This window comes from Sus scrofa, chromosome 1 (assembly GCF_000003025.6).
Source record: "Sus scrofa isolate TJ Tabasco breed Duroc chromosome 1, Sscrofa11.1, whole genome shotgun sequence".
Taxonomy (NCBI): Eukaryota; Metazoa; Chordata; class Mammalia; order Artiodactyla; family Suidae; genus Sus; species Sus scrofa.
The window spans coordinates 223877490-223898873 of record NC_010443.5 but is presented as its reverse complement, the minus strand read 5'-3'; the positions used below and the strand labels follow the sequence as shown (position 1 = coordinate 223898873).

General features: G+C 42.2%; 1 protein-coding gene across 1 annotated transcript in view; it reads left to right on the top strand.

Annotated features, from left to right (window-relative positions):
• Positions 1–21384, top strand: part of TRPM3 (transient receptor potential cation channel subfamily M member 3) — an 849162-nt gene that overhangs the window by 783551 nt on the left and 44227 nt on the right. The window contains 2 exon segments of the mRNA XM_021074417.1: positions 1662–1913; positions 7822–7996. Coding sequence (XP_020930076.1) covers positions 1662–1913; positions 7822–7996 — 427 coding nt within the window.

Here is a 21384-nt window from a genome sequence, read left to right as displayed (position 1 = left end):
ATCTTGCTCAAGCCCCAGTCCTTTCTTATTATGACCTCCCTTCCTTAATATTTCAGGGTAAGGCAAGCCATTAAAGGGGTCTTGGGGATTCAAATAGCTGCTGATTAGACCTGAGCCCAGTCTCTGCTCTCCACTCTGTTGAGAGGTCCTTAGTCAGGAAAGGGGTGAGTCATGGCTTGAGGAGGTGGAAATCTCAGAGGTATACACAAATGATTCGTGAAGTAGCCCTGCTACGTAGCCTCTCAAGGTTCCTCATGTCCTGGGGTGGGCTATGGTACAGTATGGGTGGCAACTCCTACTCTCCAACTGTGCATTTCATAGTGTGGCAGCAAGAAGTACTCTAGATTTAAGATAAGAGTACCACCCAAAGCTGGGATATACAAAGGAGTGGAGAAGTGCTGTGAGGTGTCTGTGCCAATAGCCAACAAATATTTATTGTCTCTTATGTCTCAGGCCCTGAGGAACAAAGAGTCGGTCCTCAAAGTTGACAGTGTAGGGGAGAGAGCAAGATAAGAGATGGAGGGATGTTGAGAAGGATGCATGGATAGATGATAGCCATCCAGCCAAGATACACATAGACACACATACGTGCACACACAAGATTTCCATGTAGTGATAACATCTTCAAAAAAATAAAGTAGGATAATGTATTAGTGACTTGATGATGTGGGGACCACTGCAGGGGGAGTGATCAAGGGAGTTCTTTCTTAGAAGAGGAAATTTATAGGGAGAACTTGAGGATGTGAAGGAGCCAGATAAACAAGAATCTGAGAGAAGAAAATGCCCAACTTGAGGGAACAAGTGCAAATATCCTTGTTATACGTAAGAGCAGAATACTATAGCCTCAGGGAAGGGAGCAAGAAGAATACGGTGGGATGTGAAATGAAGCTACCATAAGGAGTTTGGATTTTTCTGTATTTGTAATGGAAGCCATCACTTACCATAATTTGCCATGATTTTTGTTGTTCGTATGTCTCAAATCTCTCAAATTGGGGTATGATTCACCTGTGAGAAGACAAACCCATGAGTACATACAGCTTGATGAGTTTTTTTCCCTACCCATGCAACTGTGTACTTACTACCCAGATCATGGCTTAGGCTGTTTTGGCTTTCTCTGAGCTACTCAGAGAATGGATTGAGGCCAGGTGGGCAACAGTGGCAGCAGAAATGCCAGTTAGAAGGCTGTTGGAATCATCTGGGCTGTTTGATGTGGCTTAGGCCAGAGTGGCCTCAATGGAGGTGGTTGAAAAGTGGTTGGAATAAATTGTATTTAGAAACAGAGGTGATAGGTTGTGTTGATGCAGGGGATATGGGCATGAAAGGGAGGAATGAAGGAGTCCTAAATTAGTGGCTTGAGCTATTCAATATGGGTGACACTGTTTCCTGGGATGAAAAAGGATTTTTGGAGATTTGCAGGGCATTAGAAATAATTATAATTTATAGCACAACCCTAATGCATGCCTTAGAAATGTTACGCATCCCAAAGGATCAAACTCAGTACTTATACACAACTGAGCTAAGCTGAGGCCAGCCAGCCTCTGAGTACATACAGGTGGACAAAACAAGCTACTGATGCAGCTAGTAGACCAAGCACTTTCCAGCTGGGCTGAAAATAAAAACAGAAATCAGACCTAACCCCAGTCTTCTTTCCTGCCTCTTAGATCCTGATGTCAGAGCCAGGGAAGTTGCTACAAAAAGTGAAGGTGTGGCTCCAAGAGTACTGGAATGTCACAGATCTCATAGCCATCCTTCTGTTCTCTGTTGGAATGATCCTTCGTCTCCAAGACCAGCCCTTCAGGAGCGATGGGAGGGTCATCTATTGTGTGAACATCATTTATTGGTACATCCGTCTGTTAGACATCTTCGGCGTGAACAAGTATTTGGGCCCATATGTAATGATGATTGGAAAAATGGTAAGCAGGGTCCTCTGATTCCATGTTATAACCTCTCAGAGGAGCGGTTATCACAGAAAGAAGGAAATAATTCATTTGGACCTGCTGTCAAAGTCTGAGATGGCGCTGGGGGTGTTTTATATTTTTAATTGCTTTGGAGTGTTCAGAAGTTTGAAGTTTGACTACATACATATATATATGTATGAAACTGGAGAATTAACCATTCCTCATTCACTTCCTGACATACATAGATATGTATGTGTGTGTGTGTATATATATGTGTGTACAACATCTATTTTATGACAAGCACTTGAGTAGGAATTAGGTATCTAAAGACACTCAATGAGGCAGATGATGAGAGAAGGGCTTAACCATACATGTGTGAGGATGCTGTAACAGAGATGGGTATAAAATACCACAGGTGCATAGAGAAGGTTGGAGGGGAATCTTCACATGGAGGTTACATTTTAGCTGAAAATTGGAGAAGGTATGGGTCTCCACTGTAAATTTTTAATAGGTTCCTTTTTTTCTTAAGTTCTAGAAAAAGTCTTTCCCTACACACTCGGGAAAAAAACTGAGGTGAATTGAGTTAGGTTGAGTTCGATTTGAACATTAAGTTCTGTCAGTATATCATGTGTTTCATTACAAACATACTGCCTTTTAAAAATAAGGTTCCAGAATGAGGCTTCTGCTTATTCTTAAAACCCATGTACCAGGCTAACATGCTTCCCCACATATGGCTGTGCATGTTTTCCACTATTCCTTGACCATACACCACTTTCCAGACTTTCTCTATAAAACCTGAGACCCAGTTGGACAGCATCAGTGTGAAGCTGGGAACTCACGAGTAAATTGGCTCCCTCTCCAAACTCACTAGAGGAAGAATCAGAGCCTGATGCTCAGACACTGGGTGCTTTTTGTCAGTTACCCCACTTTTCAAAATGTGTCCTCTGCTTAATCTTTATAGGGTTATGTGTGGAGAGCCCAAGTACATCCATTTTACTGTGGCGAACAGCTCTTGCTGCAAAGCCTCATTGCTATTATTCTCCACTCCACTTTCATTGTGTGAGCTGTCAAAACAGTTGGACAATTGGTCAACAGATGTCCTGAATTGCTCTCACTCAAGTTTTACTATTTACATCACTGCTATTTACCTTTCAGTAAGCAAATCAATATTATGTAATTCTATTAAAATGAAGCTTCAATAACAAACTTCCTACAAAAGCCCTGACAAACTCATACAAAGTGAGGGAAATTTTGAATCTAAAAGGAAAGGGTTATGAGCAAATTATTTACCATCTTTGAGATGTGGTTTACTCCTTTCCAAGTAGTAATAATAAATGCACATCTTGTAAGGTTGTGGTGATAATTAGAAATAACACATGTTAAGGGGTCGGCAGTGTCTGGCTCACAGACATTTGATACATTGTGTCTGCTATTATGTTCATCGTTTGTTCAAGTACAATGGAAAAAGGGAAAATTGGAGAGCATACTCATTCTGCTCTATTCCTAATCCTTTGGTACAAAAGCTTGGTGTTTATAACACCAGCAATGTTTAGGGAAAATATCACAAAGCTATTCTAGAGTGGAAAAACTTGTATTCAATAAGCTTGAGTTACTTACAACTGCATCCCAGTTCATTTAGGGGTTTTTTGACTAGAAAATGTGTATCATATTCTACTACTCAGACTCATCATCTTTTTGGTTCTTCAGTAATGAATTTAAGATTGTGGTGAAAATTTCTACATCTAAAAGCAGAAAGTCTCCACTTAGAGTCTCTGGAAGAGGTTTAGGAGGAACTGTGGACTTTCCACACAATTTATATGTAAAAAGGTGTGGCAGTATGAATTTTTTCTGGACAGAGAGATCAAGCTTCTGTGAGATTCTCAAATATATTCTCAAATGGACCCAGTGAAAGTCAAGAACAATAACAGCTACAACATTAAGCCAAAATTTCTCAACCTTGACACTATTGCTGTTTTGGACAATATAATAATTTGTGGTAAGGGCTGTGCTGTGTGTATCATAGGATGTTTAGCAGTATCACTGGTCTCTATCTCTGGGTGCCAGTAACGTGTGTGTACATGAATGCACATGTGTGTACAAACACACACACAGATGCACGACAACAAAACTGTCTCCAGATGTCGCCCTGTGTCCCCTGTAGAGCAGACTGGCCTCTGAGAACCACTGCATTAGACGAATATGTAATCTGATTGTTTTTTCTCATTGATACCTTATCTTTTTCAATAAATCAGGAAAGACCCAAACAAACCAGATATTAGTTTTAACAGGTCAGGTTACACTTAGATACATGAAATAACTAAAGTTACAACAATGCAACAAGATTATTTTAAAATCCATATCTCTCTTTAATTATGGCATAAGTATTCCCAGTTTTGATGAGAATGAAACCTTACGATGGAGTGAGCAGAGAGGTGCATCGCATTTTTTCTATGTTCCAACCTATGAATGCCTTCACTAATCAGTCAAGTGTAAGTAGCAAATGAGTATATTTGGGGGCTTTATTCTCTTTCATGGAGCTTTTAAGATAATGCAGTAATTGAGTCACTGATCCAGAAAGTGGGTAAAATATGCCTGTAGAAATTATCAGTGAGCCAGATGAACTGCCAGGCTGGAAACTTCACAGAATGTGCCCAGATGTGATTATACCAGAAGGCCCTCAATGGTGGCAAACCCCTATTCAGTACTCACTCACTATGCCCTGTGGTCAAGGGACTGAAGGCTGCTAAGATCGCTGGAGTCAATACTGATCAAGTATGATTCCAATTAATCTTCGGGTCCAGGATCACTTAATGGAATTCCAACCCCTTTCCTTCATATTCCACTTCTCAGTGGTTCTCTAAGCGTGGTGCCAAGCTCACTTAATGTAATGTAGACTAAAACCAACAATAATAGCTATTATTTAATATGGGCCAAATACCACTTCAGACATGTTAGTCGTCATTACAACCACATGAAGTAGGTTTTAGCATCTTCATTTAACAATTGAAGAAACTGAAACTGGGCAAGGAACAAAGGATTCCAATTCCTGTCTTTCTGACTCCACAGCCTGACCTCCTTTCAATTCAAATAATAATAACACATTAACTTCTACTAAAAGCAATCCACATTGTTTCACACATCTCATTTAACCCCTACAAAAATCATATGCATTACTGTTATTATCCCCACTTTACAAGTTAAGGGGGGAGGAAAAAAAAAAGGCACTGTGCCCCAAATCACCTCGTTGTTTTCACTAGCAGAGCCAAGATGAAAACTTGGGTATTCTGACACTTGAAAACACATGTTTAACCGCTACAGGATCTGCTCTCCTCTAGAGAACACAACCAGAGCATATTTAAAAGTATGATACAGAATCAGCTCTCTTAATATTGAACTAATTAGACAATTTAGCTTTCAAAACAGAGGTAGCCAGACCCAGTTCTCACTAATAATGTCCTGTTTCTGCACTCCAACAGATTTCAGTTTTTGTGTGTAAGTTAAGACTTCTGTGAAACATATGAAGTTGAGTGTTTGGGAGCAATGTTTCTTCAATTGTTTTGACATATTAAATAGATCTAACAAACAAGCTGAATGAAAACAGTCCTGGAAATGAGAACAGTTGCTGTATTTACTGGCTGAGTTTTCTTGGGTCAAACTAGTTCCTAAATCTCATGAGTAACACACCTTCCTCTCACCACCCACCTTTTAATCAGTCTAAATAAACACAACATGAAGGATCCATTCATGTTTTTTCTTTAATAGAACTTTTTGTTAAATGGTGAATTTTAAAAGATAAGAGAGGATTGGAGTTCTTGTCGTGGCGCAGTGGTTAACGAATCCGACTAGGAACCATGAGGTTGCAGGTTCGATCCCTGGCCTTGCTCAGTGGGTTAAGGATCCAGTGTTGCCGGGAGCTGTGGTGTAGGTTGCAGACTCGGCTCAGACTCCATGTTGCTGTGGCTCTGGCATAGGCTGGTGGCTACAGCTCCGATTAGACCCCTAGCCTAGGAACCTCCATATGCCGTGGGAGCGGCTCTAGAAACACCAAAGAACCAACAAAAAAAAAAGAGAGGATGAGAAAGCCATGTTGCCTATAAAACTGTTTCAGTATAGCTGGCTTGTTCACTTTTAAGAGTTCTGAGGCTGCTAAATTGTGAAAAGAATTAGCATACATTTTTAACGACAATGAACAAATATGAAAGATATCAAAGTTTTGAGATTCTTAATTTCAGAGTCAGACAATACTTGAGAGATTTTTAAATTGCCTTGAAAGTTGATTAATTGACCTAAAAATATATTGCGTCCCCAGTGTCCTAAGACATACAGGAAGGCTAAATGTTTCAATTCCAATAACTGACACCATGGAATGTGTGTGTGTAAAAAAAAAAAACTAATTTGAAGACCATGGATAAAATTATCATCAGCCTTTCTTTGTGGATGGGATTCCTTTACATATATAAGAAAAGGTAGTCTTTTGTATTAGGTGGTTTGATGCAAGGGATAGAAACCAATTTCCAACTAGCTTAAGCCCAGGAGTGACATATTGATTTACACCAGGACATGATGAAGCTGTGCTTTAAAAGCTACTGCAGCCAGGCCCTCAACCACAGTTAGGACATGTGCTCTCTTCCTCCCTGGAATATCTGCTTCATTCAGTCTGATCAGTTTCACGAGTGGGAGACTCTGCCTCGGACATTCTAGAATCACATCACAGCAGAGAAGGAAAGGGAGTGTATTTTTCCCAGATTCAGTTGAAAAACATCCAAAGAAAGGATTCTGGTCGGCCATTCTTTGTCAGATGCCTGCCTCCTATCGCTGTTGACAAAGGGTAAGATACCATGGTTAACCCAGCCTGGAAAAGACACCTACCCCTGTGGCCAAAATGGATGGGAATTGTTTCTAAAGGAAGGAGGCAGACATGTGTAAATCAACTATACTCCAATTTAAAAAAAAGAATATAAGAACAAACTTAAGTGGAAATACAGCTGTGTTTTACTTAAAAAAAAAAAAAAAAAAAAAAAAAGGCAGTGGGTTCTGGCCAGGCAAAATGATCGTTATTATATCCTCACCTGTTTTTGGCGATAAAAGGAAAGTAGCTTGACCTATGAGAAACAGATCCCAGAGAACACATATCACGAAAACAAGCAAAAAAGAAAGGGCCAATACTCCATGCATTGTACTTGCATGGAGTCAAGAGAATTTTATAAACATGTCAACGTGAAAATCCAGCATTTCAACAGCAAGCACAGGAATGGGCCAGTAAGCCACTGGATTACCTGATTCTAATACCTACAAAACACCCTCCACGACTGATGGACACACTGCAGAAGGAAGCACAGAAAGAGCGTTTTGCTGTGATACTGGTTTGTGATAGAACACTATGCAATGAGGTAGGGCCACAAGAATTAAGACAGTGTTAAGACTGATATTTAGTTTGTCCTTTACAAATGATTATTTTCTTGAGATGCTCAGCTCTCCATTAGCCTGTCACAGAATTCATTGCAATAGTTGTTGAAATAGTTCAACTATCCCAATTCCAATTTTGCTGAGAAGAAAGAGGCCCAAGGAGAGCATTTGCCTTTCCCAGGAACAGAAAAAAAGTTAGTACTGCATTTGTATAAAGACTCTAACTTCTGTGTTATATGACTCTCATGCCTAGTCTTGACTAGGTCCCACAGAAAACAATGGAAGATGGAAGAGTTCCATTGTACATGGGCTTTTTATTTTTAATGATTTTTGAGTTACCGATAAGATTCTGTGGGCATTGGCTTCAGTAGACCAAGTGTTCTCTTACCTGTCTCCATATTCCTTAGCAGTCTCAGAAGTGAACCTCCTTCATCAGTTTCCAACAATGTCAGCACCTCGGAACACTCAGTCATTCTGGTTTTCTTTGCTTTCTCCCTCTGCTTCCCCACCCTTCCAGATGATAGACATGATGTACTTTGTCATCATCATGCTGGTGGTGCTGATGAGTTTTGGGGTCGCCAGGCAAGCCATTCTCTTTCCCAATGAGGAGCCATCGTGGAAATTGGCCAAGAACATCTTCTACATGCCCTATTGGATGATTTATGGGGAAGTGTTTGCGGACCAGATAGACCGTAAGCAAGTTTATGATTCTCATACACCAAAGTCAGGTATTTAACTTCAATTGGGTCATATATTTTCCAAGTTCATTTGTTTGTTCTCAATAAATGGCTCAAGATAGAGGACTGATTCCTAGCTTGCTATCTTGGAGGAAAAAGACAATTACAGAAGATGAGTATACAGTTTTAGCAAAGTAGTCCTCCGGTGTTTTTTCAGGTATGTCCTTTCTGCCACTTCTGGTGTGCCAAATTTCATCAAGAAATGAACAATTAAAAAGATCTAAATCCTGTGGGGATTCAAAATCCTAGGGCCATGTGTTGACTATTTCAATATTAGGACTATATTACGGCATGACTCCCCAACCCTACCCCAGCCCCCGGCCTTGAAAAAATAAATTCCTTAGGTTTGACTTTAGAACAAATAAACAATTCTCAGTTTCACCATCAGAATTCAAGAGTGAGGGCAAACATCTGCATGATGTTTTCCTTGCACTGGAAACTATTCTCCAGCTCCTTTTCCCACTGTCTTAAATTATGTGCTGTTGAGACTCAAAAGAAGCTAGTATTCATTGCCTGGAAGTATGGAAAATGCCTCAGGTTATAAACTAAGTTGCTTGCTATAGATGCCAGGAAAAAAAAAATAGTATCTATATCGTGAAATGATTCAGTGTGGAGAGCGAGTGCCAGCAGGTCCCTGACGTTTCATGCCCTAATAGATGCTGATTCTCTGTAGTAAACACCCCTCTTGTACAGAGTTTGAAGATAGTTATATCCTAGGAGTCTGTTCCAGCATTTTATTTGGACCAAATGTCAGGGCACACCAGACATTGGCAAATTATCTGAGAAGAAAGTATTAGGAAAGAAATATCTTTTAGAGCAGAGAAGTTGAATCCTAGGAGCAACCATTTCTTATTTTCCCCAAGGAGTTTAGCTCTAGAAATAACATCCAACGTTGTTGAATTAACATTTTTTTGCTGACAGGCCAGCCATCTGAGCTCTGGACTGTGGACATGGATTAGGGTTATATAACCAGATAGTAGAGCCTATTAAGAGCAGAAACAGAGACTAGTCAGCATCCACGCCTCCCACCCTCGCCAGTCCCAGGTAGGACTGAAACCAGGAAAATAAGGACAAAGCACCAAAAAGGGTAAGGCCTCCAGGCCTGTGAAAAGCATGTGTACACTGGCCACAGAACACACTAGTATGTCATTTTCTCTTCCATGATGGGTTTAAAAAAATACTTTTTCCTTCTCAAAATGAATTATGAGGCAAGAAGATTTTTTGAAACACCTATTTGGAATAGACACTCGTTTCATGAGACTTAGACAACTCACTGAGCAAGAATTTTAACTCCATCTCCCAGTTGGAGTATCTTTGGTTGACAATGTGCAGTCTTTACCAAGACAGCTTTTCAGGGACTGGGAAAAACTCCTCTGAATTCCTTCTTTCAAATGGTCCCTAAAGGCCAAATCCACCTGGTGAGCATTCCCCTCAGAGATTAAATGTTCTATTTTTTCCCCCAAGAAATTGCTTTTCCACTTACATTATTTTACTCTTTCTAGTTTTCCTTTCTTCCCCAAAATGAGATTTAGCCCCCATGGGTGTTGTGACAATACATCATTTGGGGATGGGAAAAGGAGGGAGGTGTGTTAGGTATGTTTTATGAGTGGGATTCTGTCTGTCCCTCTACAAGTGGCCATTTATTGATGTTGTACTATGAACCCAGCCTAGTGCAACAATTACCACCATCTGGCTGAATAAGAGGATCTATTGTTATCTTAAAAGAAGGGCTGATTGTAGTTTAGAACTTGAAAAAACCCTGGAGATAGAAGAGCGGTGTTTCGTGTGAATGAAGTATGAAAATAGATTTCCCACTTTGTTGATTAGAGCTGTACTGTGTGAGTATAAATTTCTCCCCCATATCCCAATATGTAAATCTGTAGCCAACTCAGCCTTGGATGAATGATACCCTTCCCCAACCACTTACCTTCCTTTTCAATGTTCTGAACTTGGCTGCAATGGTAGCCACCGTTCTAAGCTAAATCAGCCAGTTTTCTTGTAGATTGCTAAAGACTATTTGTCCTTTCTCAAATGGGTGTAGAAGATTGCCCCCAAATCTGTCGTTATATTTGGCCAAAGTCTATGAACATCCCTGTCCTCTCAATGATTTGGTTTTCACATCATGCCACTGGGTGGACCCAAGGGGAATTGGGTGACAACCCTGCCCAGTCATTCAGAACTGCCCAGGAGCCCCAGGTACCAAACTGTTTGAGAAAGGTACAAATCATTTATGCTGCCCTCTGGTGTATTGCCTCTTTTCTGTGCCATGTCCAGGTTGGTTTGTGAAGCATGTGTTCAGGCTAATTGGATCTCATATCTACCTGGACCCACACCCCTGCCCAGGGTCTACCATCCCATGGCTGTGCCCTATGTGGGCCTCTCCAAATGCTGCTCATTCTCGCACACCTTCTCAGAGCGGCTCATTTCTAACATGATGCACGTGCTCCATTATCTAACTTTTTGTTTTCAACTGCAAAATCTGCTGAACCCATTTCATGTTTGCAGAAATAATCTTTCTTAATTGGGATGAACATATGTGGCTATGGGGCTCTCCAGTGGGTTATTAACATCTATCTCACTCCAGAAGGGAGGACAATGTTATGCCCTCACTTCTGGGAGACAGTGTTACCCAACTACAAGTTTTTTCCATACATTCTATTTTTTTTTTCTTGTAGTCTCTCCTAAACCAGAGACTATCAATAAGGCCAAAAAAGCTAGAATGAGACTTCTATGGTTACTTTCCAAATGTGCTTAAAGACTAAAAGGAAAAAGAAAGGGGAAAAAGAATGGGGAGTCATAAAATGACTTAGGTACTTTTCACCTCTAAGCCAGGTTGGATTAACACAAATGATAGTCCAACCTTAGTCTTAGTTACCTACATGGGCTAAAACATCTGCTTTGGTGCTGGGAGCAGATGTCAGTACAAGATATGTTTGAAAGGAGCTGACTTTGGCTCAGTAGTAACGAACCCAACTAGTCCCCACGACGCAGGTTCTCGATCCCCGGCCTTCCTCAGTGGGTTGGGGTTCCAGCATTGCTGTGAGTTGTAGTGTAGATCATAGATATGGCTCCGATCTCTTGTTGTGTGATTGGGGCATACTCTGACGGCTACAGCTCTAATTGGACCCCTAGCCTGGGAACTTCCATATGCTTCATATGTGGCCCTAAAAAGACAAAAAATAAAAAATCGTGTTTGGAAACAACAGATAGTGAAACTCAGAAAGGGACTGTGATGCTCCACTCTGTCTAGACACTTTGCCTAACACCCTAATTAACCAATGGGATTTGAACTTGGTATCGTTGTCTCATTGGTTGATTTCTGGTTTTTGTCTTTTTCAAATAGCCCACAATCATCTCAGGTGTTATATATACCAGCTCCCTAAGACTGAATCTGTGGGTGACCATGAGGGGATTTGGGCTCTGGGTTTCTAAAAGCACTGCTACCAAATTATGACATCCTTCTGGGCATCTCATTAAGGTGAACCAAGTTGCATGGCTTCTGAGAGTTGGTCAGAATCCCACTGGAGCCTGAGGGGAAAAAATCCACTTGAGAGAAGAGCAGCAGCAGAATAAATTTCCAGCGCATTCATGCCAAAGCCAGGGCAAAGCTAAAATTAGATGGATTCTCGCCAACTAAGAAATCTGGTTCTACGTGTTGGTGTGTGAGGTACTTGGAAGTACACCTTTGTTGGCAGAGAAAATGGACTGTCTCTGGCTTCCTCGAGCCTCTGAATGAATGAGACTTCCCTTTATTTACAGGGCATCCTTGTGCTGTCTGCCTTACACACAGATTATCCGGGCTGTACCAGGGCCGGGGGAAAATGAATCATGCTCTCGAATGCATTAAATCAGCATCTAAATTTAGTGCTTCTTTCTGTCTCTCTGGGTATTTTCACAAGTTTGGTTCGTAATGTGAAAGCAGAATATCCAAAACTTACTTTCTACCATGACAACTTCTACTCACCCTAAATTAACTCTCCAATCTTAATGCATGGGTCACATTTTTTTTTTTCTCTCTCTTACTGCCTTGGGCTTTTCCATCTGAAATTAATAGGTTATCTGGAGTAAGGGATTTTTGTTGTTAGTTTTGGTTGGTTTTGCCCACTTATTTATTACTAAAGTTTTGCTATTAAAAAAACAGAAGTTCCCATCATGGCTCAGTGGTTAGCGAACCCTCATGGACTAGCATCCATGAGGACTCAGGATTGATACCTGTCCTCTCAGTGGGTTAAGGATCTGGCATTGCTGTGAGCTGTGGTGTAGGTTGCAGACGTGTCTCGAATCCCAAGTTGCTATGGCTGTGGTGTAGGCCGGCGGCTACCGCTCTGATTGGACTCCTAGCCTGGGAACCTACAAATGCCGCGGGTGTGGCCCTAAAAAAAGACAAAAAGACCAAACAAAACAAAACAAAACCCCGTCTGTACACCTGTCTCTGTGATGTTGACTGGATTTAAAGTGTTGTGGGAAACAACGAGCATACATATGTGTGTAAAGCTCAAATGCTCTCCAATATTACTTTCCTGTCTCCAGTTATTCGTGACTCATGTCAAGTGTGGAAATTGGGATAGGTCAAGGCCAGTCTCTAAAGTATGCCTGCTCATGGTGAAGCTTAGAACCACAAGAAGAGAGAAGATGGCTGCTGTTGTGCGCTGCAGCCCTTAGACTGCAGTTCTGGAAACTCAGGGCTCTGCATCTGTTTGGTATTCAGGACTGACCTTCCCTAATGGATTCAGATCACACTAATGCCTAACAGCTATAGCATGGGGAGCCTTGCCTGACCAAAGAAAGCATTTTGGAAAAGAAAAACTTGAGCCAACGCCAACTTTGGGGAAAGGGGGGAAGCAAGCCAATGTGAGGCACCACCCCATTTTCTGCCCCTGAAAGTCAGCTTACGATCTAGAGAATCCCTACCCGACTTGGTTACTAATGCAGACTGAAGTGTAGCGGGCTTTCAAACAGCAGAGCTATCTGCCTGTAGGCCTTTGTGATGATTCAGTTCACTCTTGTGACCAACGTTTGTTCCATTGTCATACTCATTTTAGCCTTTGCTCACAGGTTGGGCTCCATTTTTAATTGTTTGTTCCTCATTCAGTGGATATTTATTTTGTTCCAACTATGAGCTGAACATCAAGATACAGAAATTCAAACTTGACAGAGACGTTGTCTTCAAGGAGGTTATAGTTCAGGAGAGGCAGACTGACATGGACAGTGTATATGTGGAGATGGAGCCCCCCCAAAAGTTGTCAGTTCTTCCTGGGGTGGAAGTAGGGGCACAATAGATGAAGCCTGGCAAAGAGTGGGAAGGTTGAGCTGAGCCCTGAAATATAAGTAGATATTTGTGAGGCAGATGGGAGCAGGGGGGTGTGAAGGAAAAGAATGACATTCCAAACTGAGACTTAGCATGGGAAGTTCCAGGCACAGCAGGTAGTTTAATATGGCTGACTGCAGGATGAGAGGCAGGAGGCAGGAAGCAGCACAGATGGGTCTGAAGAGAGACAGGAGCATAGATCTTAGAGGAGTTATGCTCCGTGCCCAGGGTAGTACCATGATCTGATACATGTTTTAGTGGAAGCTATCAAGCAAAATGTAAAGGGTCCATAAAAAGGATGGAGATGGGATGTGAGAAAACATTAGCTAATGCAATTGCAGTTGGGATGGAGAAGATAGGCAGCATGAAACTTCAGGAAGGTAAAGTCGGAAGGACCTAGACAGAAGTCATATGGTACAGAAGGTGGCAGTGCAGGAAGTGGGTGAGGATTTAGGATGGAGGGGTTGAAGTTCTCTCTGAGGTTTCTGGTTCAGTCTAACAGTGCTGTTGTTCACTGACATGGAGGACTTGGGAGGAGGAGCTGGGGGGAGGGGCGGAGATTTGTTCACTTGGGGTTAGATGGAGCTTGAAGTTTCCGTGGGAATTCCAGGAAAATTATGAAGAAGACTATTTTGTATATAGAGCTCTGGAGCTGAATAGAAAGAGTTGGAAATACAGATGGGGGGGATAAAGAGTATAACCAGCAGTCAAAGCCTTGAAAGTATGTGAGCTTATGGGGAAGCACAAGTAGACAAGCCAGAGGAGAATACTGAGAATGGAGGACTCAGCAGTATCAGATGCAAGAAAAGAGTCCAATTCAGTGAATGTTTAAAAGAGACTATTTAGTTAGACCTGTAGGATGTCATTAGTGACTTTGGCCAGAGAATTTTCATTTCAGTAGGGACTACAAAAATCAGCTACAGTGATTTAAGAGCAAATGAGAAACAAGGCAAAGTATTTACTATGGAAAAGGAAGAGAAGTGTATATCATGAAGTTGGGGGTGTCTCTGAAGAGAAAAGTAATGTTTTTGTAATCACCCCTCAGGAAAGTCACTGACTCAGTACATGTCAAAGAAATGCTTAGGGCTACCTCTTTGCATAGTTAGGTTGTCTGATTTCTCAGTCAAGACTGAGGAGCCCAGATCAGGAAAAACAAATAGTTGTGTTAATTTAAGACTGAAGCTTTGCTGTGCCAGGATAGCAGAAAAAAGAGGGACCAGGGATTTTAAAGAGGCTTTCAGGGGTTCTTAAAATTATTCTTAGAAGGTCTAAGATGGAGAGTGAAAATAAATAAGGTTACAATGTTGGTAAGTACCCAGGAGAACAAAGAATAATCAAAGGACTGGAATTCCAGCCTGAACTCCAAGTACACTGAAAACTAAAGATCTGGGGAGTAATGATGATAGGATGCTGTGGTCAGACAGAGTGTTACCCTGACATTCAGCGTTAAGAGGTGGAAAAATTTAGGATAATAAGGTCTAGGAGTGGCTATAAGAATGGGTTCTAGCATATTCTGAAATTGAGGTCATGCATCGTGAAGCTAGGTTCTGTGCTTGTCACTGCAGAGGTTGAAGTGTCAATATTAATGATAGGAGAGGGATGACAGGAACACTTGGAGCAAAATGACCTGGAACTCAAAGGAGAAAGAAGTTTTTGCACAAAAATGAAAAGCAGTGGTATGGAAGAGGCAAACAGTGTCAAAGAGAATGTGGCCATTGCTTGTGGGAATCCACAATGGTGGATGAGCAGGAAAGTGCAGTTCCCATTTGAGAAGGTTACAGGGAGGTGATGTATTCCTGCAAAATGGATTTTAGCTGAGGCAAGAAAATGCGGTATGGTGCTTCTGGGATAAGAAAGCAGAGGAGTTTGTGTTCACTGGTAACAGTGTTCCAGAAGGCTCTGGGGAAAGGGAGAAATTATGGGAAAATTCAATGGGCGGAAAGCCAACATCATATGAGGACAATAGCAGGAGGCAGAATAGTTAACCAGAGGAATTCACATTGAAGAAATAGAGGATAATAGATAGGACAACTTTTCTGGAGTTTTGAGACAGCTAGAGCCTGGAGCCCAAGTAATATAAGAAGCCAGATGAGGCTAATGAGATCTAGGCCTCAGACACAGACTGGAGTGGCCATTGCTCCGGTTTCCACGATTATGCTGGGGACAAATTGTTCTGGTGCCTGAGGAGTAGGTATGGCTCCCAGGTCGCAGCTGCATATGCTACCAGAAAATCAACTTTATGTCTTATTCTACCTATTTCTGTCTTGAATACCCACCCCATTACACTGGGGGGAAATCACGACCTCAGGCTCACCCCTCTTCACCTCCCCTGAGGTGGATTAATGTTGGGGGTGGGGACAAGTTGTAGTTTGGGGAAATCTGTCCACACAGTTTGCTGCTAAAAAACATCCATTATCCCCATCAGTGTGACCCTTCAAGTCTACCTGACTTTTGGGGTCTCCGCACAATCCCAAATCCTTGACGCTTTCTCCCTGCTGCCCCAAAGAAACCACATGGCCTGAGCCCACAAAGCACATGCAAGCTGGCATTCATTCTCAAGTACCCTCCTACATATGCACGGACACACAATTCTCCTCTCCCCTCCAGTCTTGCTCCTGCCACCATACATATTTTCATCTGTTTCCTAAATTCTCCTTCTTCTTGCCTCTTCTACAGATGCTTGCAGGTCCTGAGAGTTTTACATCCAGAACACAAAAGCAGCCAGAGACTCAAAGACTGTTTCTGGGTTCCACCTTGCAACCCCTTCTTCCCCAACACAGAGCCAATACCCGCTTGAAAGACAGGCAGGAAAAATGAGTGAGCAGTTGAAAATGCTATCCCACCACACTGAATTAACAATCTTGTACATACAACAGGATGTCCCCAATAAAAATAAACATTGGCACCAGGCATGCTAGATGTAATCTCTGCATTTCAAACGGAGGATGGTATGTGAAAGAATCATGGTCTGATGTCATAGTACATCATCTAACGGCACTGCTACAGGGATTTCTTAAACTCTTAGAATGGTAGTGGGTGTGGCAAGTTTTTCTAGAATAGCCCTGTCCAGTGGAATCTTCTGAGATGATGGAACTGATCTAGACCTGCACTGTCTTAATACCATATCTTCTAGTCACATGGGGCTAGTGAGCCCTTGAAATGTGTGTGGCCAGTGTGAATGAGAAAGAGAATTTTTAATTTTGTTTCATTTTAACTAATTTTTCATTTAAATAGCTGATCATTGCCAATGGCTACCTCATTGAGCAGCTCCATTCTAGAATATAAGAATCCTTTAGAATACCAACTCTGTGAGAACAGGAAACACATCTTCCTTGTTTCCTGCTGTCGCCTCAGCACTTCAAGTGTGTGTGGCACAAAGTAGGTGCTCAGAAAATATTTGGAGCATGAAAAAAAAACCTTGAAATAAGGAATAGAGAGTAAAGTTGTTATTTGCTTTTACACAATCTGAAAAAAAAAAAGATTTTGATGATACATATAAAGGAATTTGAAATTTTTCAATAGAAAAACGAAAAGGAATTAGGTTTATTATCAAGGAATTTAAAATTTGGATTAAATGTAATGATCATAGATTCATGCCCCCCCACACACACAAGGAAAAATGAACTCAGATGGGATCGTAGAATTGATAACTTCCTGCAATTTAGCTGAATTTGTATTCGAGAAGAGAATTACAGCCTGATTCAAGAAGTATTTATTGAGCAAGTTATTCTAGACTATGTGCAGAGATTGATGGTTGGACAGCTATAAGGAAGATGGGAAGAAAGAGAGGGAGAGACGAGTCAGGAAGGAGGAGGGAAACCAGGGAGGGAAGGCAGGCCCTTGATTGTGGAGGGCAGCTGAGGAAGGAAGAGAGAGCTATTGGAGCCCAGCAGTGGGCCCGGATGAGACCCATGCAGAGAGCCCTGCCAGCTCCGCATTGCTGGAAGTGGTTGCCATGCATCCCGTAACCAGGGGCCTTTGCACAGGCACAGTGTTCTGACCAAATGCAGTGAGGCAGATGGCTGATTTACACTCAGCAGAGCAGAGTACATCCCTTCTGATAACACGGCAAGATTTTAACTGATCTATGTTAACAACAACAAAAATAGACTGATCCACCACCCAGGTTAAATATTAGCAGACAATCCCAGCAAGACTCACATGTTAATTGTTTTTCTCAAATGTGACAGAGTCCACATAAGCCTGCAGCCTCAGTAAGGAGGGGGAAGGAAGATGCTCAAGATCTTCTCAAGATACTGTCCAGTGGAGCGAATAGCTTCCTGCCACTAGATTTCAGATGATGTCTGGCAAGGGATGTTTGGAATTACCTGGCATTCAGCCAAGTATTTGGTATCTATAATATCAGGCCAGAGGTTCAAGATGAGGACATGCTTGGCAGAAGACCCCAATAACTTCAGGTCAGATACAGAATTTGGTGTCTTTGCCGTAGTGACACACTCAGTTCAAGTAAACAACATCCTCTGATGCATTCAAACTAGAGGGGGCTATTTCTTGACCTGGGTTGTCCTTACATGGGTTTTCATTTTACTCTGGATATATATGTTTCATGGGCTCCAATCTGTATATGATCTATCTCACAATGTAATATAAAAAGGGATAAAACAGACATCCTGCCATCACATTTTCCACATTCTAGTTTGAGTGGGTTCATTCATTCAGTGACATTCACTGAGCACTGTGTGTGCTAGACTCTGTGCTAGGTGCTAAAGATTTAAGAGACATGCATTATTGCCTTGGCTTTAACAAAAGTTTAATGGGGATGATTGACAAGTAAACAAGTCATTGCAAGTCAGTAGGATATATATTTCCATAAGGTGCTGTATAAGAACTTAGCTCAAAGGAAAGAACACACTTTTATTTGAGGGTGGGTTGGGTGGGAGGGGGACATGGTGAAGCAGAGAAAAACAAGAGGGCAAAGTACAGTCAGAGAAATTAAGCTGGTTCATAAAGGCTATTAAGAGTTTCCTAGATAGATCATGAAAGGGCTTTCTAGACAGACACCATCATGTACAAAGCTAGACAGCATGACAAGGTGTGCCAGGTATAGGCATATGGAGACAGCAGATAAGTGAGACTCCTTCCCTGGACCAGTCAGTTAGGGGTTTGTCCCCTGCCCTGCAAGATACTCCCAAGCCTCCTTTACCTGCCTTGGGTTTACACATGGCACCATATTCTTTTTGTCTGGTTTCTTATATGTATCCCCTGCTGGACTTGTCCATGTTTTCCACCATATTTGAGTGAATGAATGGAGGAGGGGTTTAAAAGATGGATTATAAAAACTTTGTATGCCAGGCTAGGGAATTTGGATCTTTTCTCATGGGAAATACAGTCTTGACCTTGTGAGGCACTCCTTTCCAAGCTGAGGCTCTGGTTTATAGAATTCACAGGTTGTGTGTGCCAAGTAGGGATATTGTGCCTGGAAAATATGTTCATTTCAGGGAAACTAGATGAGCCATAGAAAAGTCCTTTGTTCTGCAGTGTCTTCTAGAAGAGGAGTAGCAAGTTTCAAAGACTCACAACATCCCCTGGAATAGGTTAAACCTACTGACTCTTCTCCCCTTAGTGTGAAGTATTTGAACCTTTAATGTTAACCCTCAAAATAGCCTAAATCAGCATTCAGGGAAGGAAAGTTAAGATGGGGGCAGGAAAGCAGATGGCTCTGGAGGGTGAGGCAGACTTTGAGCAGCCAGAGGGAATCATGAGGCGACTGTGTACCTGGAGGGCAGGGAAAGTGAGACGGGGTGTGGGAAAAGTTCAGAAAGAGAGGTGGTGGCAAAACAGCTATGCCTACATTGCAGTTTTGCCAAGGGCCTTGGCAGATGCCCGGCTTGCCTCCAAAAACCGTCTTCTATGCTGTCTGCAATAAATCGCTGATGCCTGAATTTAAATATCAGGATTACTTGAAGTTCCAAAAGCCTCAAGCTCCCCCAGTTCAGTCTGTAGGTGCTGGAGTTCCCAACTCCAGCTTCTCCAGTTCATCCAGATTTCTCCTCATCTATACCATGCCTCTCCCTGCTCAGAGGCTCACAGGTACAGAGGAGAGGAGTCACAGCATTCAGGTACCACCTTCTCTCACCTCTTGCTCTAGTTCACCCTTTGTTATCTTCAGGTCCATTGAAAATCTATTTCCCGGGAAGCTCAAAGATTTAAAAAGCCCGAGAACAGCCAACAGAAGCTGGAATACCCTCAAAGAAGTTTTCTTGTGACCACAGGATCTCCCACAGTTAGATCTACCCCACTGGCTCTCAACCAGGGGCAATTTAGCCCCACCCTTCACCCCTGGGGGACATTGAGCACTGCTTAGAAGTGTTTTTGTTTGTCACAACTTGAAAGATGCTACTGGCACCTAGTGGTAGAGGCCAGGGATGCTACGGCACATCCTCTGGTGCCCAGGACAGCCTCCCAAGCCAAAAAAATCACCCAACCCAAAATGTCGGTAGTGCAGAGATCAGGAAAACCTGGTCTGTTGGAATCCCAAATTCACCTTCTTACTGTTGCTTCTCAAAGCAAAATGGTGCAAGATGGTTGCCGTCAACATCTGTAAAGCCCTGAAGGACAGATCTGGAAAAATCCCAAGTCCTCACAAACTGATGCCAGGAACAAAGCGTTCCAGGCCCCCTTCTGCCATCCCCCATGGAGTTTCACAACATCTCTCTCCACTCTGCTCACTCATATGATCTTCAGACCAAAGACCAAGTTAGGACATCATGCAATGATAGTGTCAGCATGGTCAAATGACAAGCCACTTTTAGCAAACAGCTCTCGGGCTGTTTGGGATGGAATAAACCTAGCTTCCATTGCAATGAAGAATGAGGAGCACTCAGAGGCCTAACTTACTCAGAATTCACCAGATATTCTGCAGATCCAGGTAGGGTCTAACAAACTTCAACACTTCCCTTCCCAATTTTGTATCTGAGAAGTTCCTGTAATTTTTTTTTTTTTTGGATGAAAAAAGCATCACCTGGCATGATCAGAGGAAGTGGCTAGAGTGATCTCAGAAGTCCTGTGAAATTGTCCGGTTCAGCCAGTTCAGCTCATCATCTGGGATGAAGAAGGAAGAACTACCCTCACTATTGATCAGACTCAATAGTTGCAGTTACTGACCAACTTAACACTATGGACTGAATTCAAAACCGTTTTTAAGCATTTGCTGGAGCCAGTGACTCTCCTGAGTAGATCATGGGATCCAGCTTTACAAAATCACAGTCCTTAAAGCAAAGCAATGGAGTCCGTGGCCTGCCCTTTTTAATATTCTGAATAAGGACTTTAGAAGTAAAATGCCACTGTGAACTGAGTGGTTACAGTACTGTTCCAGGAAATCCAGTTGCTGACAAGTACTTCAAAGTCACTGATGCCACCTGAGGAACATAACGTTCAACGACCAGAGGAGCTGTACACGGCGCATGCGGTTCTATTATACAACAAGTCATTGAATATACAGGGCAGGTGACACTTCTATCAAACAGGTCATGCGCTAAAAGGCTAGATTCTTTTCAGGGATTTAAGATTATGCACCCTAGCAGGAGTCTACATAAGATAACCAAGTGTCGAAAATGTCACTGCTTTTTGAAAAATGTACGGCAATTGAACTTAAGCAGATTGTACTAAATATAAGGATGCCTGAGTTCGTTATTAGCTGTCAAGTGTGTTACAGAGGCCGTGTCATGAGTTTCATGGGTTTCTTCTGGCATTTCTAGGGGAAAGGAAGAAAATTAACATTTGCTGAGATCCTATTGCAGTGGCTGGCACGGGTCCAAGCACAGGATATACTGCAACTGGCTTAATCCTGATTTACGGTTGATGTGGAAAAAGAGCAGAAATTAAATATCTTCCTTGCGGCACAGAGCCAGGGCAGCAGAGGCGGAGTTGGAACTCAGACCTAATTCCTAAACCAGTGCTCTTATCTCTATATCATAACAGAAGGCTGCTTCCATCTGGTTCCACAGCCCTCCTTTTTCCCCTGCACCTTGCTGTAGTGACTGGACCACAGTCTCATGCACTTATTGACTTAGCA